The sequence below is a fragment of the Taudactylus pleione genome, unplaced genomic scaffold, assembly GCF_031769625.1.
Source record: "Taudactylus pleione unplaced genomic scaffold, aTauple2 ptg000326l, whole genome shotgun sequence".
Taxonomy (NCBI): domain Eukaryota; kingdom Metazoa; phylum Chordata; class Amphibia; order Anura; family Myobatrachidae; genus Taudactylus; species Taudactylus pleione.
The window spans coordinates 2,803,865-2,831,191 of NW_028284727.1; the positions used below are offsets into that span (position 1 = coordinate 2,803,865).

General features: G+C 41.1%; 1 protein-coding gene and 2 pseudogenes across 1 annotated transcript in view; 1 reads left to right on the forward strand and 2 right to left on the reverse strand.

Moving 5' to 3' along the window:
• The window catches only part of ENPP3 (ectonucleotide pyrophosphatase/phosphodiesterase 3), a 236,545-nt gene that overhangs the window by 13,224 nt on the left and 195,994 nt on the right, over nucleotides 1–27,327 (forward strand). The window contains exon 2 of the mRNA XM_088443058.1: nucleotides 26,351–26,450. Coding sequence (XP_088299184.1) covers nucleotides 26,351–26,450 — 100 coding nt within the window. The remainder of the gene's footprint in view (nucleotides 1–26,350; nucleotides 26,451–27,327) is intronic.
• Nucleotides 15,410–15,527, reverse strand: LOC148509454 (5S ribosomal RNA; annotated as a pseudogene).
• Nucleotides 22,471–22,588, reverse strand: LOC148509455 (5S ribosomal RNA; annotated as a pseudogene).

Sequence of the window (27,327 nt, forward strand, 5' to 3'; positions counted from 1 at the left end):
GCAGAGTTTAACAAATCAATCACTTCAGTGACAGGGACTGAAACTTTTGAGGCTGAAGTGCTTGGTTTGTTTGGGCCCCAGTAAAACAAGTTGCCAAAGGGCTTAAGGCAGCTAACATTGTTGTTAATCATGTGTACGGTTGGAAGCAGTGGTGTCCGTCCCCGTGGTGTCACCCGGTGCGGGGAGGGATGTTTTGAGGATGGCGCAGCCATGCAACCCAATGAAAAGGGGGTGTGACCTTGTGAGAAGGGGCATGGCCTCGCAGACTGGGGGCAATTCTGATCCCTCATTCTTAATATTACTGGGGGTGGTGCAGGGGGTGCTGACTGCCTTGTGTTGCAGTGCCGGCTCCCTCACAGTGTCAGGAGCCGGGTGCTGCACTTCATGCTACAGTGCAGCACCTGGCTCCTGTCACTGTGGGGGAGCATCATTCTGTACCTTGATGTCACCCCTCAGGGGGTGACACCCGGGTATGGCCCGCACCCCCCTTGTGACACCACTTGTTGGAAGATGTCATTATCATCTTCATTCTCATCACTGTTGTTAATATTATCATCACACAATATTAGCTTATCCCCACTGGAATCCACCTTTACAATAGTCTCAGTAGTTTGTTGTAATTGGCAGCAAAGGTCTTCCTCATAGAATTTTTAGTTAATTTTTATGGCCTTCTACACTGATTGCTCAGAAGGTTCTCGGCTGTGCTAAACACTCTGATTACACACTAGAGGGTGACCAGTAAAGCAAAGCTAGTTTGTTCAAGGGGCTCCAAATTCCTTATTTTTCCTCCCAGTGTGACATGCTAATTTGTACATTTTCATTAAAATAATCCTCTAACATTCTATTGATGTTTTGTGTATCAGTTTTAGTCATGTTAGAGGTGTCAATAATTTGGGCAACTTTTTTAAGCCGGACCAGATGTCATAATGTTGTTTTACTCTGAAGTGTTTAGTTGACTCATCCTCATCACCAGTGGATCTCTGAAAAAGGTCAGTTTTTTTCCTGGCAACAGCATTTGCAGGAAAAACTGAAGCAGGAAATTTTGTGGCATGTGCCACTTGAGCTGAGAACTTGCTCGCATGGAGCTCTTAGTATTTCTTAAGATCTGTGTCAGTTGGAATGAAAGACATTACCTTAAACCTAGGATCATGCCAGGTATCCAAAATGTAGTGATTCAATTGCAAGATGTTGCAAACCCTTTGGTCCTGGTGAAGGGAATAAAGAACTTGATCTACAAGACCAACATACTTAGTGGAATCACTTTGTTTAATCTCTCCTTCAGTTTCGCTAGCTGCTTTTCCAGCAGTTTAACTAACGGAATCATCTTATCCAGGCTGACAGTGTCTGAACTCACTTCATTAGTGATTATTTCCAATGTTTTCAGTAGCTTGCATAAAATGGAGAGTATTCGTACTTCCGTCCTCTTCTCCCTATGCCACGGCTTGTAATGTAGGTTTGGGTGGCTTTTTGCTGTTCCACCAGTCATTGAAGCATATAAAGGTTGGAATTCGACCTGCTTACTACTTCTTGCTTCAGTTGGAGGAATAGCAAATGGAACTGTTCTTGCAGCTGCTGCAATCTTTTACATGCAGTTTCTAAATGCCAAAAACACCACAGACAGCATCTACTGCACGCACCTGACATTTTTTTTTAAATTCTGTACCACCAAGTGTATTGTGTAAGCAAAAAATTGTATATGTTCAAATTCACCTAGTTGTATTACTCATATAAGTAATTATTTTACTTGTGTCATTATCTCCCCCAAACGCTCCCTGTGGGCCAAATGTAATATGGTGAGAGTTTAAAAAATGTGAGAGTTTAGTAGTAGGCTATCACACTTTTTAAACTCGGCCAGTGTAATAGAGTCTGAGAACATGGAAACTCGCATATTTTTAGACTAAAAAAACTCTTACGACCTAAACTCTCATCCAGATGTTTTCCCATTTTGAACATAAAACTCAACCAATGTTCATTGCTAAACTCTCACATCTTCTAAATTCTTACCCTATTACATTTGGCCCTGGCTGTCAATCACACTGTGAGTAAAAAGTTGCTGCCAACCTTGTGCAGTATTAATGCATGCGCAGTGTGACTTAGATACATGCGCAGTTTGCTTTGCGTGTATCTCTGAATCAGGCCATTTGATATTTTATATGCTGCACATGCAATCTGGAAATGATGCAGTGACATGTATAACACAAACTATATTTTCAATGTACACATGTAAGTCAATGCATTGGGCCATTCCCATGTATAACCTGTGCACACATGCAAGTCACTGCCTCCACCCATTCTCATCACAGTCTATCTTGGAGTCTGATTGCACACATGCTTATTAAATGGTAAGAGAAACAAAATAATATACTGTTGTTAAAAAAGATTTCTATGGCAGTTGCTGCAGGGAGATAAAATCTATTTGTCATTAATGCTCATTCAGATCTTCCTTCCAGTAAATGCCTAACTCTAAGACAATACTTACAGCTCTATTTCTAAAAGCAATAAAGACCCTTTCTCCTGCTTTTTACAAGGAGAAGAAGGTTCTCATTTTCTATAAAAGCCAGGAACAAGGGAGAAACAGTCAGATCTCAGCTGTTACCCTTCATGCAGAGTGGAAGTGTCGCCCCATAGCTTTCAATGAGGTCACTGGCGCAATTTAAAGAACACACACAATAGGTTTGCAATGTGAAACTATTGTAGAGAAAATAACGCCATCTGAAGCTTGTCCTCCTGCTTTCTCTCTCAGTGCTACACGCAGCCGGCTCCTCTGACTCACATTCTGCGCAGGCACCATCTTACCGGGACAGACTTTTACTATGAGCTCTTTCCGCGACATTACAAAATATATAATTACAATGGTAATTTATAAATAATATGCCACGAAAAATGGCATTTTTTATGCAGCTTTATGGCTTTCTTTTAAATAGACCCTTATCAATGCAAGTTTGTCAACAAAGGTACAGGGATTCATTTATAGTATTGCATTGTATTGATGTGATACACTAAGAATTACCAAAGGCACTTATAAACAATTACCCCTCACTTGAATAGATTCAAAAACATAGGACCCCAACAAAGATCTTACAGTAATGTGATAACCATAGCATGGTAATCTCAGAAATAGACAATGGCAGATGCGCTAGTTGGGAAGTTGGAGCAAGTCCAATATTAGCACTACAAAAAGAATTAAAAAGATAGAAAGGCTGGCCAATAAAGTGTACTGTGATTTGAGAGATCTCCCCTCTGGCCGATGCAGTGATGTGTTTTTCCCAGCACCTCATTCCCTCCCAAGAGCATAGATGCTGCACTGCTGAGCAGTTATACGCATCGGACAGAGGGATCAGAGCTATGGGGGACTCCTCTCGCTGCACTGAGGAATACGTTTATAATTTAAAAACTATATCTGAGTATGTTTAGCACATCCAGGCCCTTTCAGAGGTTCATAGAGGCCCTGGGAAACCCAAATCACCCATCCCATCTCCTCTGTCTTAAAAAAAAAGAACAACATTAAATATGCATTTAAAATGTATTTTAAATTGATTTTAATTCTTAACTTTATTAAATTTTACAAATAAAATACTGTATACATATACTGATGTACTGGATTATTGGAGATTTCAAATTAGAAGTGCTTTTTAGCTTTGTTTTTCTGCAAATGCAGCCATCAGTTGGAAAAATCCAACTTTCGTGCCACATCACAGTTAATATTGAGCATGGCCAGCCCATTCACTTGCTCTTGTCCCTTAGCTAAGCGATAATAGTTTTTTTTTTTAATGTTCTTCAGCACACTGAATATTATCTCAGCGCCTCAATTGCCCCCACACACACTTACCCTATTTCTACCCCAGCAATCACACAAACACACACACACACACACACACCATATTTCTAACCCAGCAATCACACACACACACTTAACTTAATTCTACCCCAGCAATCACACACACTTGCCCTAATGCTGCCCCAGCAATCACACACACCCTAATTCTACCCCAGCAATCACACACACACATTTACCCTTATTCTACCACACATACTTACCCTAATTCTGCCCCAGCAATCGCACACACGCACACAGAGCCGTAACTAGACATTTTGGTGCCTTGTGCCAGAACGATCATCGGCACTCCCCTGTAATGTATGCCGAAATAGGAACCACAGACATTACCCCAGAAGACCTCATCTCCCAATATTACTCACACTGAAACACCAACAATCCTGTCTGTTTCTCCAGCACAAAAAGGAGCAAAAAGAAAACCCGTACAGACCCTTTTATACAAATTAACCTTCCCCGGTACTCAAATCATGAAGAGATACATAATAATATTGAGGGGAGGTGCACCCAGGAATAGAAATAGATACAATTCATAAAAGAGAAAAGCAAAGTATTCCTGTTATGGGGCACTCACGGATTAATAATAATTATAGATATATCATAAGTGACCCATGAGAATCGTTAAAACATAACTTTTAATAAGTCCTTTAAATTAAGGTCAGCAAAATATTTTAACTCATCAATGAAACTGTTGAATACTGTTCATTGTTTATTACATTGTAAATATGTTTATTTTTATTATAATAAAATTGTGCATTTCTGAATTAAAATTTGTGTCCCCACAAATATCATTGATTTGTTCAAACTCACAAATCTACACACCACACTATAATTCAAGATATAATCCAATTTATTACACACTGTTCTATGCCTCACTTCAGGCTATCTGACAATCTGTTAAATAATATTCACCAAACAGTATCTGCATTGGTAAATTTCAATACTGTATTAGGTTTGATGCTCTAGTACCAGTTTCTAAGTTTGGGAATTCAGTATCATACATATTTATTCTACAGTATGGTGTTCATTGTCTGCTTAATTGCTCCTATATCAGGAGCTATTTCTACTCTGCAGTATATGATACTATTTTGTTACAAAGTGTCCACCTCATTCCTTTCAGAGATCAACAACTCCCACACACAATTGTGTTTCAAAATAAACATAAATATTTACAATGTAATAAACAATGAATAGTATTCAACAGTTTAATTGATGAGTTTAAATATTTTGCTGACCTTATTTTAAAGACTTATTAAAAGTTATGTTTTAACAATTCTCATGGGTCACTTTTGATATATCTATAATTATTATTAATCTGTGAGTGCCCCATAACATGAATATTTTTTTTCCTCTTTTTGAATTGTATCCTCATGTCTGTATCCCCAGCACCCTCATGTTTGTATCCCTGGCACTCTAATGTCTGTGTGCCCAGTTCTTGTAACTTGTCTGTGTCCCCAGTTCCTGCTCTTTAATGTTTGTGTCCCCAGCACCATCACCTCCATGTCTGTGTCCTCATTCACACTGGTCTGTTACCAGGCGCAGGGAGGAGAAGGAGGCGTCACATGGAGAGGAGGAGGAGAGGTGGTACGGAGAGGAGGAGAAGGAGACGAGGCGGCATGGAGAGAAGGAAGCACACACAGGAGCCGGGACAGTCGCAGGCACCAGGCAGAGCTCCAGAGAGAGAAGGCCTGCCATGCCTGGGGGCACCACTGCGTAACATACATCGCAGTGTGTGCCCAGCAAATACAGATTGTGGTGGCGGCCAGGCCTCCCCAGGGCATCCAACGCTCTGTGCGACCTTAGCTATGGCCCTGCACACACACTTACCCTAATTCTACTCCAGCAATCACACACACACACTTCAGAAAACAGTGAGTCTTTCTGGCTGCAGCTCCTCCTCCCTGTGATTTTGACAGCTGCTGCTCAGTCCATGTAGCCCCGCCCTCATGCTCAGACGGCACTCTCTCTCCTCTCCTGAAGTTCTGACAGCCCTGCCTGAGCCTGAGTCTGCAGAGAATTAGCCGGGCACACTGCTTACTTAAATACATTGCAGCAGGTGCCCGGTAAATGAACATTGCATTCCCAGGGAAGCCTGCGCTCTCCACTAGGCCACCGCCGCATCGCCCTAGTTATTATTATTATTACATTTTATTTATAGGGCGCCACAAGAGGTCCGCAGCGCCGTACATACAGTAAAGGGTACACAGAACATTACATTACAATACAGTAACCAACTTATAAACAGAGCACAAGTAACAATTAGCAACACAATTCTCTATACACAATACAGCTGGGAAGGGGAAGGCTGTCATAGAAGTGCTAGAGAAGAAGGCTGTGAGACAGTGGGGAGGAGGACCCTGCTCCTAGGAGCTTACAATCTAGTTACAGCCGTGTTACCTATTTTATGCTATTTACCTTTAAAAGCATTCAGTTTTTAACATAAAAAAGTGATGTTTTAAAATGTATTACTAAAAACAAAGCCTGACGAATCTATACAAGCATGAGCATTGTAATAATAAAAAATTGATGAAGTTAACTTACCTAACACCCCAATTCTGCAATTCCTCAAGTAATTGTTGGACAACAAATTGTCCAGTTTCCTAAATATAAACAAACTATTCCCTTTTGAGTTCAAGTTTTGAGTCTTTCAGTCTCCGGCAAATCTCAAGGACAAGTGATGTTCTCATGTGTCTGTGTGGATAGATGTACTAGAGAACAATAGGCGGATGCGCCACTGCGTGTTATGCAATTTAATCAATAAACATGTTTAGACTCCAGGTTTGAATTTGTATTACTTAGAAATTGCCAAATTAGCAAATGGATAAATATATATATATTAAAAAAGTCAGAGCATATAAACAATAAGTCTGAAAATGTTGAAGCCCCTTGCCAGTGAGAGACCCAGGGAAATTTCTCGCCTAGCTCCTATACTCTGGTAGGGCCTGAGCACATCCCAATTATGTGTACACTGCACAGGAATCGGAGTGACACACTGAGGACAGGGAGGAAGCAGGAAGAATAAGCTCTCTTCTCTGCTTTTTTTCCTTCTGTGGCGTATCCATAATGGGTGTGCAATGCCACGGGCCCCTGGTCCAGGGGTGCCCACACCCTGCACCCATGTAATATGCTTACCTATCCGGAGGTGCTACACAAATCACTGGGAAAATGCAGCCAATATTTCCCCGGAGATTTGTGCATGTACAGTACAGAAATCACTGATAACATGGCACGGGTGCCATGTCTCTGCACACAGGGGTGTATCTAGGGATCCGAACTCCCCTGGCAATGTAATGGACTGGCGCCACCCTCCCCCTATAATTTCTGAATAATTACACTATACATTAAATAAGTACTTAAAATGTTTCCCCAGCTACCCCCCTTCTGTCTCCCCAGCCAGCCCACATGTATCATCAGCCAGCACCTCCATCTGTTTCCCCAGCCATACCCCTATACAGTGCCCCCAGTAATAGTCCCCCCTATGCATTGCCCCAGTAGTAATCCCCCCCTATGCAGCATTGCCCCCTGTAATAGTCCCCCCTATACAGTGCCCCCAGTAGTAACGCCCCCATGCTGCCTTGCCCCAATAGTGGTCCACCCTATACAGTGCCCCAGTAGTAATCCCCCCTATGCTGCATTGCCCCCAGTAGTAGTCCCTCCTATACAGTGCCTCCAGTAGTAAACCCCTCTATGCTGCATTGTCCCCAGTAGATGTCCCCCCTATACAGTGCCCCCAGTAGCGCCCCCCCATAAAGTGCCCCCTGTAGCAGCCACCGCTATACAGTGCCCCCAGTAGCGGCCACCCCCCCATAAAGTGCCCCCAGTAGTAATCCTCCCTATGCTGCATTGCCCCCAGTAGCAGCCGCCCCCTATACAGTGCCCCCTAGTAGCCACACACACACACACACACACACCCCACCTGTGCCATTCTTACAAACACAGAAACCCCCCCCCACAACTTACCTGATCCCCGCTCCTGTCGACAACCGCTGCTGGCAGCTGAGTGTCTGTTACTGTGTAGGGCAGACCACTCTCACTGCGGTCTGCCCTACACTTGTGGGTCCCGGGGGACTAGCGGTGACTGCACCGCCGCTAGTTTCGGTCCTAGTAGTCCCGGTCTGATCTCACCCCTTGGCTGCCGGACGGCACCCCCTTTGGCCGGGGCCCCTGACGAGTGCCATTCTGGCCAATGAGTAAATACGCCCCTGCCTCACATGCACAATTCCAGAGCCTACTCACAGCTGCACCAGGAAGAAAGAGCCCCCTCCTATCTTAATCTGCCTCCAACAAAGCTGTTTTTAATATCATAGTGCCATCCTGAAATGGTGTTATGATTTTATCTACAAGTGTAGTAACATTTCTAGATACAGTACATGAGTTGTATGCTAATAGCATCTCTGCTGCTTCTTTAGATGCAGCAGCAAATTCTAAAATATGGTAACGCCGCAGGAGGCCGTCTGAAGAAAAAAAGACGCCTTCTGCTGACATCGCAGATCAGAGTACTGTGTCCGATTGTCGCAATTATCACACTTCTAAGCTTACTCAGAATAGGTTACGAAACTCCTCGGCCAAGGCCAGGAAATTTGTGTCGGAAGACGCAGACCCTGGCCTTAGCACCCCCACAAAATGTAGGTGACACGTCTCCATTTTAGGGACCGTTCCTTGTCGAGGCCATATTCCGCCCTCAAACATCCGCAGCCTGTCAATCAGGTTGTGGGATTGCAGTGGCATCACAGCACATGAGCACTATGGCCCCGGCGCAGGTGTACAAGTCTGAATCAGGCCCATTATAAGGAATGCAGAAATCCTCTTTATGAGTCTGTGAATACCCCTTTTATAACAGGTGATGGATGAAAAAGGAGCTTTCACAACTTTTTAAAAAGAACCCTTAACATGTTGTATTTAAATATACATGCATTAGCAACCTCTGTGCCATGGCACACTTGTGTGCAGCGAGCGGTTCTCAGGTGTAACAATACTGAATTTAAACCTCTATACGCTCCTGCCTATACCTTCTAAATCCTGCCTATACCTTCTAAAATTGTCGCTATTTGCATACGTAGTCATACAGTAAATAAATGCCTTCAAACTTTGAACTGTGGGCCTGATTCAGAGCCGCTCGTAATCGCCGCTCGTTCGCTCCAAGCGATGTTCGCACATCTGTGCATGCGTATGGGTCGTAATGCGCATGCACCAACCAGTCATACCGGTTGGAAATCGTGCGCTCGTAAAACAGCGAGGGCCTGCTAATTTCAGTGACAGTATGAGGCGTTTGTGGGTGGTAATGGGGAGGTGCTTGAAAACGGGGAGTGGAGATCCGAACGCAGGCGTGCCAAACGGTTAAAACGGGCGTTTAATGGGTGTGCATAATTAACAAAGCAGCGTCATTGACCACGTCACTTGGTTGTCTTTTAGCCTGAACTGCTCGCAGTGATTGCGGGAAGTAAAACCTACCACAAGCACTGCGAGCAGTTCAGACGCCTTTCGATATACTTGATTAATCTAATAAATAGCGGAGATGACGTATGATGCGAACAGCCAAGGGGCGTCTTTACAAAATAGTGAGCGCATGTTTCGGACGCTCGCTCAGACATAGAGGCGTCCACAGACCGCAAAGAGTGAGCGCTCAATTTAAATATCTGGCCCCTTTTTCTGAACGAGCATCCACAAATAGCGTCCGGCTCTGAATCAGGCCCTGTGTTTCCAATGCACAAAGGTTATTATTCAACATAAAAACAGTAGGTTACACGCTGTGATCTAAAGACAATTTAGCGCAAAGAAATCATACAGACCCAAGGTACAGTTATACATACGCACGTGCTCTGGCACGTGCGTATGGCAGTTACTGGCATCTACAAGAAACCTCCGTCAACAGCATCAGCAAGAAGACTCTAGATTGGAGTCTGTATGCACGTTTATACCCTTACAGGGATAAGCAACACAATAGGCAAGTTTGGTATGATTCCATTGGTTCCCCGTCATGGTGCTTCTGTTACAGGATATTTAACAGGTTGATTCAAATGGACACAGGTCAGCCTCTGACAGCCTTTTGTCTCCTTTTTCCCGCTGGATGCAAATCTAAGCTGCTAATATTACAAAGTACATTTTAGTGTTTTAACTCTCTACAGTCCATAAGTTGAGAATGAAGGTTGCGATCTTCTCACTGATGACACCGGAAAGCTGTTGAGACAGAGTAGATCAGTACAACACCAAACACGGTTTGCTTATCATGTACTAAACCTTAGATATCAAATAGTCTTTATTTCACAATATTAGTAAGAAATTAATAAACCTTTCAATATTACACTTTGAAGCTATGGAACCTTTTATGTGAGTATGCAGTGTGTAAGTATGAGGGGTTTGGGAAAAGACGCTAGTTAACTTGAGGCAGATGCGTACGCATGAAGCTAATAAACAGTGTTCGCATGCAGGATATTATGCATTTGCTAATGTGCGTCATGTTAACAGCGCAACTGTGTATTTAATGTGTGTATGAGGTATGGTGAAATATGCGATCGCATGATGCTAATAATAGCATCGCCGTATGTACTTAAGTGTGAGTTTCTCTAAAATGGCGCTGGGCAGCCATTCGCAAAATGGCGTCGTGCAGATCTCATTTTTAAGATGGTGTCTTGTGGCCATTTGCAAGATGGCGTTGTTCCAATCTAGTTTTAAACTGATTCTGTCTCAGTCAATAATCCAGCTTCGACAGTCCACCCTTTGATAGCAACCAACGTGCTATCATACACTGATCTTACATTTAATTTTTTTTTAGGCTTACATTTTGACATATTTCATGTTATTTTGGGATGGCATAAGGTGGTTCCTAATCCATCAATAATGGGTCTCTAAGAGGGGACATAAAACTACCATTATACGCACACCGCGGATCTTGGAAGATCATGGGAAAGGTGTGGGGATGCACCTATCCTATAAAGGAAGTCTTGAGGGGGATTAGGGACTTACATTATTTGAGGTGTTTTAAAATAACATTTTAATAATACATTTTATGTGTGTCTAAATATAATACATTATACAATGGCATTTCCTAGTTCAGGGTTGTAATGCAGTTCTACATTTACCTCAGTATTCATATTGTCATTACTAACCCCCATCATAATTTCATTCTTCCGGTTTACCTAATCTTTACATTTTCCACACTTCAACACAGTAGGAACACACCTGACACATATGCCAATTAGTATGATGGCAACCAGTATGAGGATCAGGAGTTTACCTATGCTTGCGATCATTTCCTGGACCCACTCTCCTAAACCTGTGAACCATTTTGCTTGGTTCAACCATGAAACCCATTCCTCTACCTTCTCCTCTACTTCAGCCACTGAAGCATTATGGTTCTTTCAAAATTCCCATTTTAGCTGCAGGATTTCATCCATCTTCCAGTCTATCACCTCCTTGGGGTCACTGGTATCATTCGTGACATAAGTGCAACACTTCATTCCAAATTGGGTGGCCAAAGTTACGCCATTCCCCCCAGTGACAGCTGTTAAATAATTTAATACTAGTCTGTGTTGTACCAGTTCTTTCTTGTACGCTTGCAATTCCCTACCTGTATACCTGAAGGTGTCATCATACAACTCGGTGATATTATCTATCAATTTAGCAAGATCTTGGATATATCTAAAATTTACTGTACCCCAAGCGATCCTGGTGGGATCCAGTGCTACTAAAACTTGAAAGCCAGTTGTCTCACTAATTAACTATGTGGCTTTAGGCACATCACCAGGTATCATATTTATCTTGCCTCTGTGTTCATACTGCGTGTGAAGGTATGGTGACGGTGTGTTTTTATGAATACCAAGCATTTCAACATGTGTGAGGGTCATAACCTCTGGGACTACTCTTCCCAGGTAACACAAACCTTCAGAACTCGGGGAGAGCCATTTATACGCTTTACTTCCACATATAAAATATATATAATCGGGGAAAACATAAGGGATAGTATGCATCATTATCATTAAACACATTTCCCTTGCAAATAATCCTATCTCAGGTTCTCCCATCTGGTACATGCAAGTTTCTGGTTGTATTATCTTAGCACAATATCCGTCTGGTACCTTACCAATCATTTCTTTGGTGGAACTTAATGTATACCGATACCAAAAGTGTCTCCCATTAGATCTAATTGAGCATAACAGATCATAATTCATAGGCTTATTATTAGCTCTCAGTGAGAAGGTCATCGTCTGGTTATTCTTCCCAACTCCCTGGTTTATTGGGGTTGGTTATGATTAAACACGAAAGTGATCTATCTACTTGGAATTGATGGCATTTGAAATGAGGCGGTTTGGATGAGAGGAATTTCCCATCCAATGTTTTCTCTTTTTGTAATTCTAAAATTTCCATAATATTCAGTGGAAATGGCACCAGCCCTACATTATGCTGTCCCTGTGGCACGTGTGAGCACACCCAACAATCAGTCTGATTTAAAACTTTGCCTACCATGCTATGATAATCCTCTAAGGGATACCCACCCCAGTACGGGTTATATTTAGGCTGGCACCGTTGGCTACATTTCTCATCAACTAGGGGCCCACAAAGCTCACAAATACAGGAATCTTCAGACGATAAACCTCCACACCATCCCCAAGTATCCGGAATAGCAGCTCTCTTAACAATTACAGTACTAAGATTGGTCAGACACTCCCCTGATTGGCATAGCACTCCTCCTCTTGTCTCCACTCCATCAGCACTGCCATCAGCTCCCATCTCCTCTATCCGGGCCCCGTCACAAAAACCAGATATCCCCGAGCAAACCAGGATTATGGAAACTCTGGAAGAGAATATGAAAATGAACACAGCAGACCAGTCCATCGTCGCAACAAGGACCTGCAAATTTCTTTAGCTCAGGTATCTCACTACAACCTTTTAATCCTCCCGAAACAAGCTCGCGATAGACAGGTCCACGTTAACAGCCTTGTCTCCGCCTTGTTTCTCCACCGGTTGGTTGACCTTTTTGCAGAGAGTGGAATGGACCCAGGTATCTCTCTCAGCCACCCTCAAAGATGTGGTACTCATCAGCAACACCTGGTACGGACCCTCCCAACGATCAGTCAAACAACCTGACTAAAAAAAATTCAGATCATAACAAATTCCCCAGGTTTGACATCATGACAGTTTGCATCAGACATGTTAGAAAATAATAATTTCAATTTCAGTTGTTCTTACTCATCTTCGTGAGACACTGCACAGTAACCTCATTATCATATTTTCACATGAGGCTGCCTTGTCAAACAGTATCTCAAAGGGGGACAGATAAAAAAAAAGAAAAAGAGATGGTCTGGAGTGATCTTGTTATTAATAATATCCACCAACTTACACATAATTGTTTTTAAAGACATCACCTATGAAATGAGTATCCCTATACTCTAGGGATACCGTATCTGCATACAACCTTCTGTACAATTAAACCCTGTTATTAATAGCTAATGCTCTAGGTAGTGTCTTAGCCCCTGGGTTTGGACAGTTTCCCAAGTACTTGACCTTAGCCTGGCATGGCTGCAATTTGTCCTTAGCAACCTTGTGTCCTGTGTGTGAGAGATGAAGCACAACAGTTTAATATAATTTAAACATGGATGAAACAGGGCACAACAATAAATCGTCCACATATTGTATCAGAACAGATCCATTGGCAGGTTGAAAAGATTATAAACAGTCGCATAAGGCCTGGGAGAAGATACTGGGGTTGTCTACAAACCCATGGGACACTTGTGTCCATGTGTGGTGTACACCTCCCCCTATGTGAAAGCAAAGATATACTGACAGTCAGGGTGTTATGACACAGGGAAGAAAGCAGAACAGAAATTGGGTATTAGTTACATTAATTGTCATTACTGTTTTTTTTCCCTAGTACTTCCCGTCAACCTGTCTATCTGTAGATCACAGGTATGACCTGATGCCTAGATCCTTTATGGGGATATCTAGGTACTTCCCTGGTTAGGGGGTCCTACCCTCTTTGCCATACAGTTTTTACTTACATGTCCTGGCTGGTTGCAATTAAAACACTTTCGTGGGTGAAGTGGATGAAAGGATTGTTGTGTGGGTTGAGCAGGAGGGAAAGGTGGTGGGTATGGGTAAGGGTATTGAGGGAGAGCATATTGTGGGAGATATGGGGTTTGTGGATAGAATGGGAATTGTGGCTGTGTGTGATGAGTGGGGTAGGGCTGTGTTTGCGGTGGTGTGGGATTAGAGAGGACGTGTAACTGTTCAGGTGCAGGTGTGGGTGCAGGTGTGTCTGCTGGCTCTGATGTTACCGTCATTCCTTCTAGAGCTTGAATACAGCCATTAGTTTCTCGCTCTGGGTCTCTCTCATTTTAGAGATGTTCTTGTCATGTTCAATTGCGGATTCTATGAGGGTAAAAAAGAATAGAAAGAAACCACAAGCGCTGACAGGAAGCAGCTGGTATAGAGGGTGTCAGCCTCTTGAAATAGCTACAAATATATAATACAAAGTTACCAGCGCTATATACTCATAAAAAATTATATGATGAAAGTGGATGGTTAAATGAAAAATCACATATTTATTAACACATAAAAATAATAATAATATAAAATCACCATAGGTGAACCAATATATGGCAATGCACACTAGGTGTATGGACTAAGACCTATAGCTCATGGTGTGAAAGTCCTAGAAAGTCCTGAACTCCATATTAATGTGGACTACAACTTCCCTTTAAGGCAACATAGGTTTACCGGATCCAAGTGTAATGGATGTCACACAATCCCTGGGCAGCGTAATTTGCACAAATTGGGTTAATGTGTACTCCACCTTCTCACAGATGATAAGTCCCTTAGCAGCATTGTAGTTGCATAAGAATGGGTTCTTGTAAAATGTCTGCATCTCCGTTGTTTCTGCCAATTCCAAGGGGAAAAGAATCAAAGTCCACAGAGTAGGTATCCACAAAACTTCCAGAGCTTGGTCAGCATAGACAAGTAGCGCTCAACACGTTTAGTTTATTCAAGGCAATCCTATTATATCTCGCATAACAATTAAATAATAAATATCAGGCAAAAATATTGTGAAGAAAGACAAACCTCTAATGATGTATAATAATGGAGCTACACAAGACAGGGGAAGATTCTGCACAGAGCGGATTTTCTCAAATCAAATAGTATCCAAAAAGGACCAACCATACATGATCATTACTTTCAAATAAGATCATTCAGAAATTCGTTGGTGGTGCTTCCATAGCCCAAAAAGACAGTACATACACAAAGAGAGGAAAGTAGGGCTAGTTGTTGGGGCACACTTAGAAAAATATAATTAAAATGTAACTTTTATTAAATATAAGTCAATAAAATATAAGGTACCAAAATCCCCCAAGAAAAAGCAAATAAGACAAATGTAAATAGATTTAATGTGAATGGATCTGATTAGAATATAAGATCCTGAGGTGATCCTCTGGCGAAATATTTAACAGTTAATCATCATTCCAATGGGTATGATATTTATAGTCAAGAAAGATAGAAATGTTTAACCATAAATTGGGTAAACAAATAAGGATATGGTTTGTGGTGCTCTGACAAACATCATTGGGGTCCCAAATATTCCTCTTTAATCTATGGCACCTGGTATTCCCTGGGGGTCTCCCATCCAAGTACTAACCAGGCCTATCACCATTTAGCTTCCAAGATCAGACGAGATTGGGCATTTTAGTGATGTATGGCTGTAGTAATAGTCATATGAGGAAAGGTAGATTGCCCCCACCTAGGTCAGAGCAAGAACACAACCAAGTAATAAATGTAGGACTATCACAGTGAGAAGTCCATTTTTATTATAAAAATTGTGTTCCAAAAAAGTTTACGCATGAGAATAATTTAATTGTTACACATATATATTGTACGTCAACATTGTCGAATAGATCGTACAGACAAATGAGTATGTTCTGATTATGATTAGTGTAAGAGAAAAGTGTAACGGATCACCTTTTAATCCAAGTGGGATATCCACAGTGATTAGATATATCGCATATATTCAAATAACATATCATCCCCTATGTAACTCGCTCTAAGTAATAATAGTATATCGCAAGATAAATACCCTCAATTGGTCATAGATATCACAAATGTCTTGAAAACATCTTATCACAATGATAGAATTACTTGGTATGCATAAATCACACATGATCTGCAGTTAGTATAAACAATGAGCTAATAAAATAAGGTTCACATACATTACACAAAAAAGGATGAGATTAGCTCCAGTGTAAATTCTGAAGCAAATACATATCATATATCACAAGTATCTTGAAGGGAACCTTTTTGTCTCAATGTTTCAGTTTCCTCATATACATCCATAGCAGAATGATCTGCTGTTAATATAAACAATGAGCTAATAGAGTAGGGTTCACATACATTGCACAAAAGAGCATAAAATTAGCTCCAGAGAAAATTCTGAAGCAGATATGTATCATATATCATAAGTATCTTGAAAAGGAACCCTTTTATCTCAATGTTTCAGTTTCCTCATATATATCCATAGTAGGTGGTCCGTTCATTTAATAAGGCACAAAAAAGAGGAGGTGAGGTTACAAAGCAGCAATTAATATACTACTCATTAAGGACGATGTGTGTCATGTGCAATCATATAATATCATAATATCCATATGGATGTCATGTGTACAACTTAATATACATGTGGGGGAAATGATTTGTGAAGCTGCTAATCTCAGTACAAATACATAGTACTATGTCCCCTTAATAATGAAATGTAGCTCCTGCGGTAAAAAATGTCCCAACAATTTGGGAATATAGACCTAGGCAGCAGGAAATTATTTACCTGCTCCAATATTAAAGTCCATGTAAAACTGAAATGGATATAAAGCCTCCTCGGCTAATACAATATCATCTCGATCATGGTTGGAGCCCAGAATCCTAGTCCATACGTCGGCTGTACGCCGTCTGTTAGGTTTCCCCACTGTATGGTATATGAGTAAGGACGCGCGTTTCGCCCGACTGAGTGCTTGTTCACCTCGTGTGTATTACGTCACAAGTAGCCGCTACTTAAATGCAGTGAATATTCATATCTCCCGTCTTCTGGGAGATATCATTGGGTGTTGGAAAATTACCCGAGCGATAGGCCACGCCCGCTGATTACGTAACCTAAGTGATCATGTGGCTAATCCAGGCAGTCTATCTCATTAAGGTAGAAAACAAAGCATGCTGGTTTCTGTAGTTTTGTACCAGTAAAACGAAACCATAGCATAAAGCACTACTGAGATGAGTCAGGTCTCATTAAGTATAGAATGAGACATGCTGGTATCCATAGTTTTATACCAGTTAGTCAAAATCATAGCATCGGGCACTACGAAAAATGAATCATATTAATAAATGTATAATCTTTTCCCAAGATTACTCATCATAATATGGTAATGGTTTTTATAAATGTATATATGTATATATAAACTCAATTTTTAGCAATTTTTTTGCATTTAAGGAGTGGAATGATGTTCGATGGAATAGAGCATGCTGGTATTTGTAGTTTTAATCCCTATAATCAGCAATTCCAATAATGCAGTAAGACATTAATGACATGAAGTGTGTAAGTATACATAAGATGACTGTAATTATCTAATTGGCAAAATATATGGGAATATATAATGCCAGTAGTAACAGATACCACCTGAATTTGGTGTAAATATACAGGTGAAAATAACACGGTATACCTCGTATGAGCAGATGATAGCACAGTATATTATATATTAACTAAGCAGCGAGTAACCCAGATCTTATTTAGATCTTATCAACCTTTATTGGTCCTTAATTAGTCATGTCAATGATACATTGACTGATCAAATAGACCATATATTGATAATTGATACCACTTAGATATAATAATCCTATTCTCTTTGAAAGAGATATTCATTTCTTAAAGACATATTATAGTGAGAAATCAATCCTCAAAACTGTGTTATAAATACAAAAAGGTGCAAAGGAATGTGATGAAAAGGGATATGTGAGTAATAAAATAGTATACCACTGACGAGACGTGCAAAAAGTGAATATATATAATATTAATAGTTATTCATGAAAAGGAAAATAGTGAGCTGTTAAGTGTATTAGGAAGTACTCATTAATTTAGTGATAGTGAAGCAGAAAAAATTCTTCAAATATAAATGGATCAATATATCCAATGATTCATTTAGGTGATACAGACACACGTGAAAAAGACCACAAAAAATTTACGAAAAAAAGAGAAGAAAAAGAAGACGTGAAAGAAAAACGAGAAAAAAAAAAAATATATATATATATATATATGATCCTAAACTATTAATACCGATGTAATAATTTTAATGATTAAATTCATATTGTGATTTTATAAGTGTAGTGTATTAAATATTCTATGAAATATGTATTCACAAGGCCCTTAATTATATTCTAAAATATCTGATAATGGATCTGGCTGCTTGCCAATTATGTGTTTGAACTCTAATGAAGTAAATCTCATGTGACTCTTGTAGTCAAATAATCCTAAAATGTGTAGCCATGTGTGTAAAAACTTGTATCAAATATGTGGCTCTTGGTGGTATTTTAAAAGGTTTGGTAATAGGTCTGGCTGCTTGCAAATAATATATTCAAACTCTAATGAGGGAAATCTCATGTGATTCTTATAGTCAAAAAATCCTAAAGAATAATAGAATCATATGTCTCCAAGGTAATTGCCGAGTATATAGGATTTAGTTTTTTTATAGGAATACACTATAATTTATGTATTCGTTCATCCCGTATGGATTGAGAGCTCCCAATTTAAAAGTCCACATACTTTCTTGTTTAATTAATTCTTGTGTTAGGTCACCACCTCGAATGCCCATATTGATCTTCTCCAACCCGAATGCCTGAAGTTCTTTATAGTTATTATTATGGCATGTATAAAAGTGGCGTGCAACTGATGTAAGTTTCCTGAGTTTTGCTCTATCTGAGACAGCATTTCTTTTTGTCCCTACGTGTTCAAGGACACGCAGTTTCAGATTTCTCGACGTCATTCCAACATACCTAAGATTACAGCTACAGGTCAGGCAATATATCACACCTGAGGTATTGCAATTGATAAAATCTCTGATTTTAATCTCAGTTCCATATTTATCAATCACTTTCTCTTGTTTAATCATATGTGGACATGCCTTGCAGGTCCCACAGGCATAGGATCCTTGTGTTTTGTTGACACTCTTGGGATGTTTCACATAGTGACTGTATACAAGTTGATCTCTAAGGTTTTTAGATCGTCGCCAACCCATTGCTACCTTTTTGTCCAAGATTGATGACAAATCTTTATCTAAATGCAGGACTGACCAATGTCGTTGGATAATGTCCTGAATGGTTCTCCATTCTTTACAAAAGTTGCAGATGAATCTTAGTCCTTCCTTATTCGTTTTGAGCTTTTGATTATGTAGTTGTTGTTCACAGTCATTGAATATCAATTCTTCTCTTGGTTTTTCAGAGATGCATGCTTGTGCTCGTTTTATGCATCTCTTACTATATCCTCTTTCTCTCAGCCTATTCACAAGTTCCTGACTTTTGGTTTTATATACTTGTGCCTCAGAACAATTGCGTTTTAGTCTTAAAAATTCCCCTTTAGGGAGGTTTTTTAAACCGTGGGGGGAAAGTGTGCACTGGTTTGGTATAATAGGCTGTTTGTTGCTGTTTCCTTTCTATATAATTCTATTTGTATGGTTCCATCACTAGTTTTATAGATTTTTAAGTCCAAGAAAGTAACAGATTCTTGACTGTAAAAGTGGGTAAGTTTGATGTTGCTGTTGTTATTATTTAATTCTTGTATGAATTTGATGAGCAGGTCTTCTTCTCCCTCCCATATCATGAGGATGTCATCATTATACCTCCACCATCCTCCTATATGTTGTGTGTATTGTTCTCTTATTTCATTGAAGACAAATTCCCGCTCCCACTTACCCATGAAGAGGTTGGCATATGTGGGGGCACAAGCTGCCCCCATTGCCATTCCTCTTTTCTGTAAGTAGAAGCGGTCCACAAACGTAAAATAGTTCTTAGTCAAGATAAACCTCAGAAGATCCAGAAGAAATTGGTGAAATTGGCATGGTTCTTCCATTTTAAGAAAGTATTCAACGGCCTGTAGGCCCAAGTCATGGTCAATGCAAGTGTATAAGGACACCACGTCTAGGGTAACTAAGTAATGGTGTGTCTCCAGTCTTATGTCATGCAATTTTCTGAGAAGATCAGCTGTATCCTGTATATAGGATGCTAATCCTAGTACGTGGTGCCAAAGATGAAGATCAATAAAACGACTTGCGTTCTCGGACAGTCCACCTAGTCCCGATATAATCGGTCTCCCAGGTGGTCCACACATATTTTTGTGGACTTTAGGTAACAAGTATAGAGTCGGTATTTTTGTATTGGACACCTTCAAATATTCATGTTCTTGTTTAAAAATTGTTCCTTCGTGTCTCGCTCGATCCAGTATGCCATTAAATATACTGATGTAATTTTCTGTTCGATTAAAGGTAATTTGTTGGTAGCACTCTGTATCCTCCAATTGTTTCATGGCTTCTTTCTGGTACATTTTTGTTGGCCAAACAACAACGTTTCCACCCTTATCTGAGGGCTTGATAATTGCATCCTTCCATCGTCTCATATTCCTCAGTGCTTGAATTTCTTGTTTGCTGAGGTTTCCCATAGTTGGTTTGGTGTTCTTTGTTTTCATATATAGTGTGTCCAAATCTCTGGACACCAATTCTTGGAAAATCTTTACCTCCGGGCTGATGGAATCTGGGGGGAAGAAAATAGATTTTTTCTTGCATATTGGTCTCCTATAAACCCCAGGGTTGTCAATAGTCTCTTCCTGTAGTTGTTCAAGGGTATCTATTGCTTCAAGTTCATCAATATCTGGAATCCAAATTGCTTCAGATGGTGTCTCTGTTGCCGTCCTTTGATTTTCCACCAGTTCACATTTCTTCTGGGTAGCAAAATGTTTTTTAAGCAGAAGTTTGCGTCCGAACAATTTCAGATCTTTTTCCCATCCAAAGCGGTCGAAAGAATAAGTTGGTGAAAAGGACAGTCCTTTCCTTAATACCGATTCTTCAGCCTCAGTAAGTATCATATTTGAAAGGTTAATTATAGTGAGTGTCTGATGAGATGTTATTTCCTTTTGGTCCTGATTGGGTAGCGGTGATCCCAGTCCATTGTTTCCCCTATGTTTCTTCTTTCCCCGCCTCGTCTTCCTCTTGCACGATACTTGGTACGGCCTCCTCTGCTTGGTCCTAAAAAAGCAGTTGTCGGAAGATGTCGATGTTCTTCATACCTTTCTTGTCTTTGGCGGGGATGTTGGGGTATACTTAAATTATCCGGGAATTCCTCGCCCCCCGAGGATTCCATCTCAGAGGAGGTGTATATCTCCTGTGGTTTGTAATATGGTTTATTGATGCGAGATGTGTTCCATCTAAAAATGTTGCCCGTGGAAAAATCCCGTAAATCACGATTAAATTTAAGTTTCTTCCTCTCTATGATTTCCATTTCATATGCCTCCAATTCTTTTTTATGTTTTTCTACTGTCTTTTGAAACACCAGATCCTTCTCCCAGCTTTCCAACTTCTTTCCCAGGGTTTCAATTTCTTTTTCACATTCATCCAAGGTGATGTGGTTGTGTTTGATTAATATAGACATCAAATCTTGAGAACATTTCAGGAGAGTCATCTCCCACTCTTTATTTAGATTCTCCGTTGCTAACTTGAATGCTGGAAATATCTTAGGTCGTAACCCTCTAGGTGTAATCTTGTGTTTTATATAGTTTTCAAGAGTGGTAATATCCCATGAAACCCTGGATCGGCACTGTAGAATAGATTTTAATCTGTGTAGTTCCTCCTCCCAACTATCTTTTGGCAGGTTAGTAATGGATAGATCTGAAAAAATATCATCAAGGTTGTCTGGTATTTTCCTTTTAGCTATTAACTCGTGCTGGAGAGAGAAAGTAGACATAATGCTGATCTCCCAGTGATCCTATTACATAGCGACTATATTGGATTTTGTTCTGGTCGTATAGTACGTCTAGAGTATGGGGGATATAAGACTTGGTACCTGTTTAATGATGCTTATTGCAATGCTCGTGCTAGAGTCAGAAACTGAAAGTTAATCAGTATTATCAGATATACACAAGACAGGGGAAGATTCTGCACAGAGCGGGTTTTCTCAAATCAAATCAATAGTATCCAAAAAGGACCAACCATACGTGATCATTACTTTCAAATAAGATCATTCAGGAATACGTTGGTGGTGCTCCCATAGCCCAAAAAGACAGTACATACACAAAGAGAGGAAAGTAGGGCTAGTTGTTGGGGCACACTTAGAAAAATATAATTAAAATGTAACTTTTATTAAATATAAGTCAATAAAATATAAGGTACCAAAATCCCCCAAGAAAAAGCAAATAAGACAAATATAAATAGATTTAATGTGAATGGATCTGATTAGAATATAAGATCCTGAGGTGATCCTCTGGCGAAATATTTAACAGTTAATCATCATTCCAATGGGTATGATATTTATAGTCAAGAAAGATAGAAATGTTTAACCATAAATTGGGTAAACAAATAAGGATATGGTTTGTGGTGCTCTGACAAACATCATTGGGGTCCTAAATATTCCTCTTTAATCTACGGCACCTGGTATTCCCTGGGGGTCTCCCATCCAAGTACTAACCAGGCCTATCACCATTTAGCTTCCAAGATCAGACGAGATTAGGCATTTTAGTGATGTATGGCTGTAGTAATAGTCATATGAGAAAAGGTAGATGGCCCCCCCTAGGTCAGAGCAAGAACACAACCAAATAATAAATGTAGGACTATCACAGTGAGAAGTCCATTTTTATTATAAAAATTGTGTTCCAAAAAAGTTTACGCATGAGCATAATTTAATTGTTACACATATATATTGTACGTCAACATTGTCGAATAGATCGTACAGACAAATGAGTATATTCTGATTATGATTAGTGTACGAGAAAAGTGTAACGGATCGCCTTTTAATCCAAGTGGGATATCCACAGTGATTAGATATATCGCATATATTCAAATAACATATCATCCCCTATGTAACTCACTCTAAGTAATAATAGTATATCACAAGATAAGTACCCTCAATTGGTCATAGATATCACAAATGTCTAACATTACAAAGTACATTTTAGTGTTTTAACTCTCTACAGTCCATAAGTTGAGAATGCATGTTGCGATCTTCTCACCGATGACACCAGAAAGCTGTTGAGACAGAGTAGATCAGTACAACACCAAACACGGTTTGCTTATCATGTACTAAACCTTAGATATCAAATAGTCTTTATTTCACAACATTAGTAAGAAATTAATAAACCTTGGATATTACACTTTGAAGCTATGGAACCTTTTATGTGAGTGTGCAGTGTGTAAGTATGAGGGGTTTGGGAAAAGACGCTAGTTAACTTGGGGCAGATGCGTACGCATGAAGCTAATAAACAGTGTTCGCATGCAGGATATTATGCATTCGCTAATGTGCGTCATGTTTACAGCGCAACTGTGTGTATTTAATGTGTGTATGGGGTATGGTGAAATATGCGATCGCATGATGCTAATAATAGCATCGCCGTATGTACTTAAGTGTGAGTTTCTCTAAAATGGCGCTGGGTGGCCATTCGCCAAATGGCATTGTGCAGATCTCATTTTTAAGATGGTGTCTTGTGGCCATTCGCAAGATGACGTCATTCCAATCTAGTTTTAAACTGATTCTGTCTCAGCCAATTATTCAGCTTCGACAGGTGTGCCGCCGGAGAAGTGCCCGCAAGTGTGCATCCGCCGCCGGCAGCTTAACTTAAAGTTTCAGGCTCAGGCAGTGCTGAGCTCTTATGGGTTGCTCAGACGCGGCCTGGGCCAGACCTATGGAGATGCGATGGCGTGACATCATAGGTCAAGCACGCCACGTAGCTGTTCCTTCCGCCTGCACAGTGCTCTTTACACTCCAGTGCTGCAGCAACTCCTGCCACTGAGGGACAGGGACAACTGTGATCTTCTCTGCTAAAGAAAGGTAGGGGCCAATGTGTTTTAATTTTTTTTTGTGGGGGCCACTGTTATTGTGTTTTTCTTCTGTGGGGCCTCTGTTATTGTTTTTTTTTCTATGGGGGCCACTGTTATTGTTGTTTTTTTGTGTTTTTTTTTCTGTGGGGGCCACTGTTATTGTGTTTTATTTCTGTGGGGGCCACTGTTATTGTTTTTTTCTGTGGGGGTCACTGTTATTGTGTTTTTTTTTGTGTTTTTTTTTCTATGGGGGCCACTGTTATTGTGTTTTATTTCTGTGGTAGCCACTGCTATTGTGCTTTTTTATGAGGGCCATATTGATGGGACCATTGTGATTGTGTTTCATTTCTACTAATTTTAACAGAAATAATAACAAATATCAACATATATAAATATATTTGTTATTAAATGTTATAGTTGAACAAAAAAAGCCTTGGTGTGCCTTGGCAGTTTTAAAATCTTGTTTAGCGTGCTGCGAGCTGAAAAAGGTTGGAAATCACTGATCTAAGGTTCCTCCCTACAAATACACTTGATTTTTACACATCGGCAATGCTTTGATCTATCCTTGCCTGCCAAAGTCCATTTTATATGGGAAAACATATATCTGGGTGTATTTTAATGAATGTAGAAAATCTGCATTCACTTTTTACTTTGGTGATTAAAACCCAGTAGACTGATTTAGGAAGGAGCCGGAATCAGTATGTATTACCCAGGGCCGGCTCCAGGGGTCTGAGCACCCTGTGTCGGCCCATTAGGATGTGCCCTGTCATCGCGCATGGCGAAGCTGAAGGTGACCAAAATTGGGGGTGTGGCCTCATTACCATAGGCAACACCCCCTAAGTGAAGTTATTAGGAGGCGCGCCCGCATGGCACACCTCCAAATAACGTCAGGCAAAGCCCAGCCTTCCGTCACTGGCTGGGCTTCCCCCAGCCCTCTCCCGTCAGTGAATGGATGCCGCACGCATGCATGAGCTGCGTCCATTCACACTCTGGGTGTCCAGCACTGCCGCGGCGGTGGGGGTCCCCAACCTCCCGTTTTGACCACCCACGGGCCACTTCGGCCCACGGGTGGAACAGCGGGACAGTACTGTCCCGCTGAAATTAGGGTGTTGGGGAGGGGTGCGTCGTCTATGGGTGGCAGCCCTGTGTGACCGCACTGGTCGAGCACCCCTAGAGACGGCCCTGGTATTCTGATACTTTCTGTTCAGTACTAGTATAACCGTGGCAAACATTTCGCCAATTTGAACTCAGAACATATGTACAGAAAATGCTTTGCTAGATAACGGCTAGATCAGTGGTTCCCAAACTGTGCCGTGCACCATGGGGTGCCTCAGGTTGGTGATCCAGTGCCAAATAAAATGAATTTTATTCAGTGTGATAGGCAAAACCAGTACTTATGGCTGCCAATCAAAGAATGTGTGGACAAAAAGAAGTGCAGCCTCGTCAACCACCGCATAACAGAACCTAAGGGTGACAAAGAAGCACAATTTACTTAATTTCATTTTTTTTTTAATTTCTCAATAAGAAACCTTTTGCCCAGGGGTGCCATGGAAAAAATTCTGATACTCTAGGGCGCCGTGAGTCAAAAAAGTTTGAGAACCACTGTGCTAGATCATATGTTAATACGATGGAATCGGGTAATAAAAGATGTGTGTGAAACATAATTGGCTAAGCCACGCCCTTTTATGATTTGTGGGGATTTTTTTATTGTAACATTTCACCAATTTGTACATGCGATGATATATTTGGCCATGGACTCTGAAGCAAAATGGACCGTTTTGCAAGCTGAGCCCTTATAGATGCAAATGATAGTGCACTGTTACTCCACCTCATTATCTCCCAGCCTCCCGCCAGTCAGCGACTGCTGGCAGCTCTCGTGGAAAGCAGAGAAAAGAGGCGTTGCTTTCGAGGCGCAAACCCGGTGCTGATTGGCTCTGAGTTGCAAGCCTGGAACCGACGTGTTGGAGAAAGTAGATGAGGGAAAAGCGCCCCTTATGGCAGCAGCCTTACGTGTTGTGCCGCCCCTCACGCCCTCCCTCATTATGTAATAACTACATCACACAGATAGTCGGCCAATCAGGAGCCGAACTAGGCAGAACGTAAGATGTGTCAGCACATGGCTAGGGCGCCGGGTCCATGTGAGAGCACAGACCGCCAGTAGTGCGTGAGAAAGGCAGCCGGAGGCGGTCACCCCTATACCGCTTCCCCTGGGTCAAGGTTAGCTAACCAAAGCATTTATAATGGTTTTTGTTGATTTTATTTCATCAAATTTTATACAGTTTTATTCCAAATTCTGTAATTTATTGCTGATTGAAATTCCTCGCAAAAGAATCACATGTATATCTTAATTAGTCTTTTAGATATTCAAATTCAAAGAGCGTTCCAGACAAAGGGACTAAGCAAATTATATATATATATAAGATTTTTACAATTATATGAACATAATTTTGTATATATCATTTGTTGTATTTTTTTTCTCTTACAGGTACTTCTTGTGGCATTGGTGGTGATGTCACTTGGTTTAGGGCTGGGCCTGGGATTAAAAAAGGAAAAGACACAGCCACAAAGACCAGATAGACCATCAGGTATTATGACACTGAAAGATAAAAACCCCTAATGTTGTTATTCATCAATCATGTAATTGTACAATGGGCCCGATTCAGAGATGCACGCTATTGCAGCCACGACTGTGTGTTTTGCATCTTTATGGTAATGCTGCAACTGATGGTATACAAAGATGCCCACGGCTGTGGTGCTAATGTTCTGCTGAGCGTATTAGGATGCACCAACAGCAGCTCCATTGGAGGTTGCACTTGCCCTATGGAGACACGGAGGGCCTGATTCAGAGGCGCTCGCAAAAAGCGAGCGCTCACTCTGAATCAGGGCAGGCGCTTTTTTTTTTGTTGCGGCCTCCTGGCCACCCACAGCTATTGCGAGCAGCCAGGATGATGGTCGCGATGGTCAAGACCATCGCGACCATCGGGCTTGCGACGAAACCCTTGTGCTAGGGTCTCGTGGCCGCAAGCCCTGGAGAGCTTCTGGCTCTAATAGAGCCGGAAGATCTCCCACTGACATCACTGGTGATGTCAGTGGGGCTGCCCACAAATGGCAGGCGTTCGCATGGGAACGCCTCCGTTTGTGAACCAACCCCCCGCCACACCTACAAATGGGGCGAGCTGTCGATCAACATCGACAGTCGCCCCTTTTGTAGAGAGCCACGGAGCGAGTGCTTTTTGCACGTGCGCACTGGGCCACCATCGAACCGCTTGCGAGCGGGTCTGAATCAGGCCCAGAATCTCCATCTGAACATGGCTGCCTGTGTCAGTACAGTCGCTGACCACTATACACCCATTTCTGGCTAGTCTCCCCCCATTAGCACCCCTCTCTGGGGTGCGATTCAATTGTTCAGCCGGCAACTATTTATTTAAGCGTCCAACGAAGCAATTCAATAGTTTCTCCATC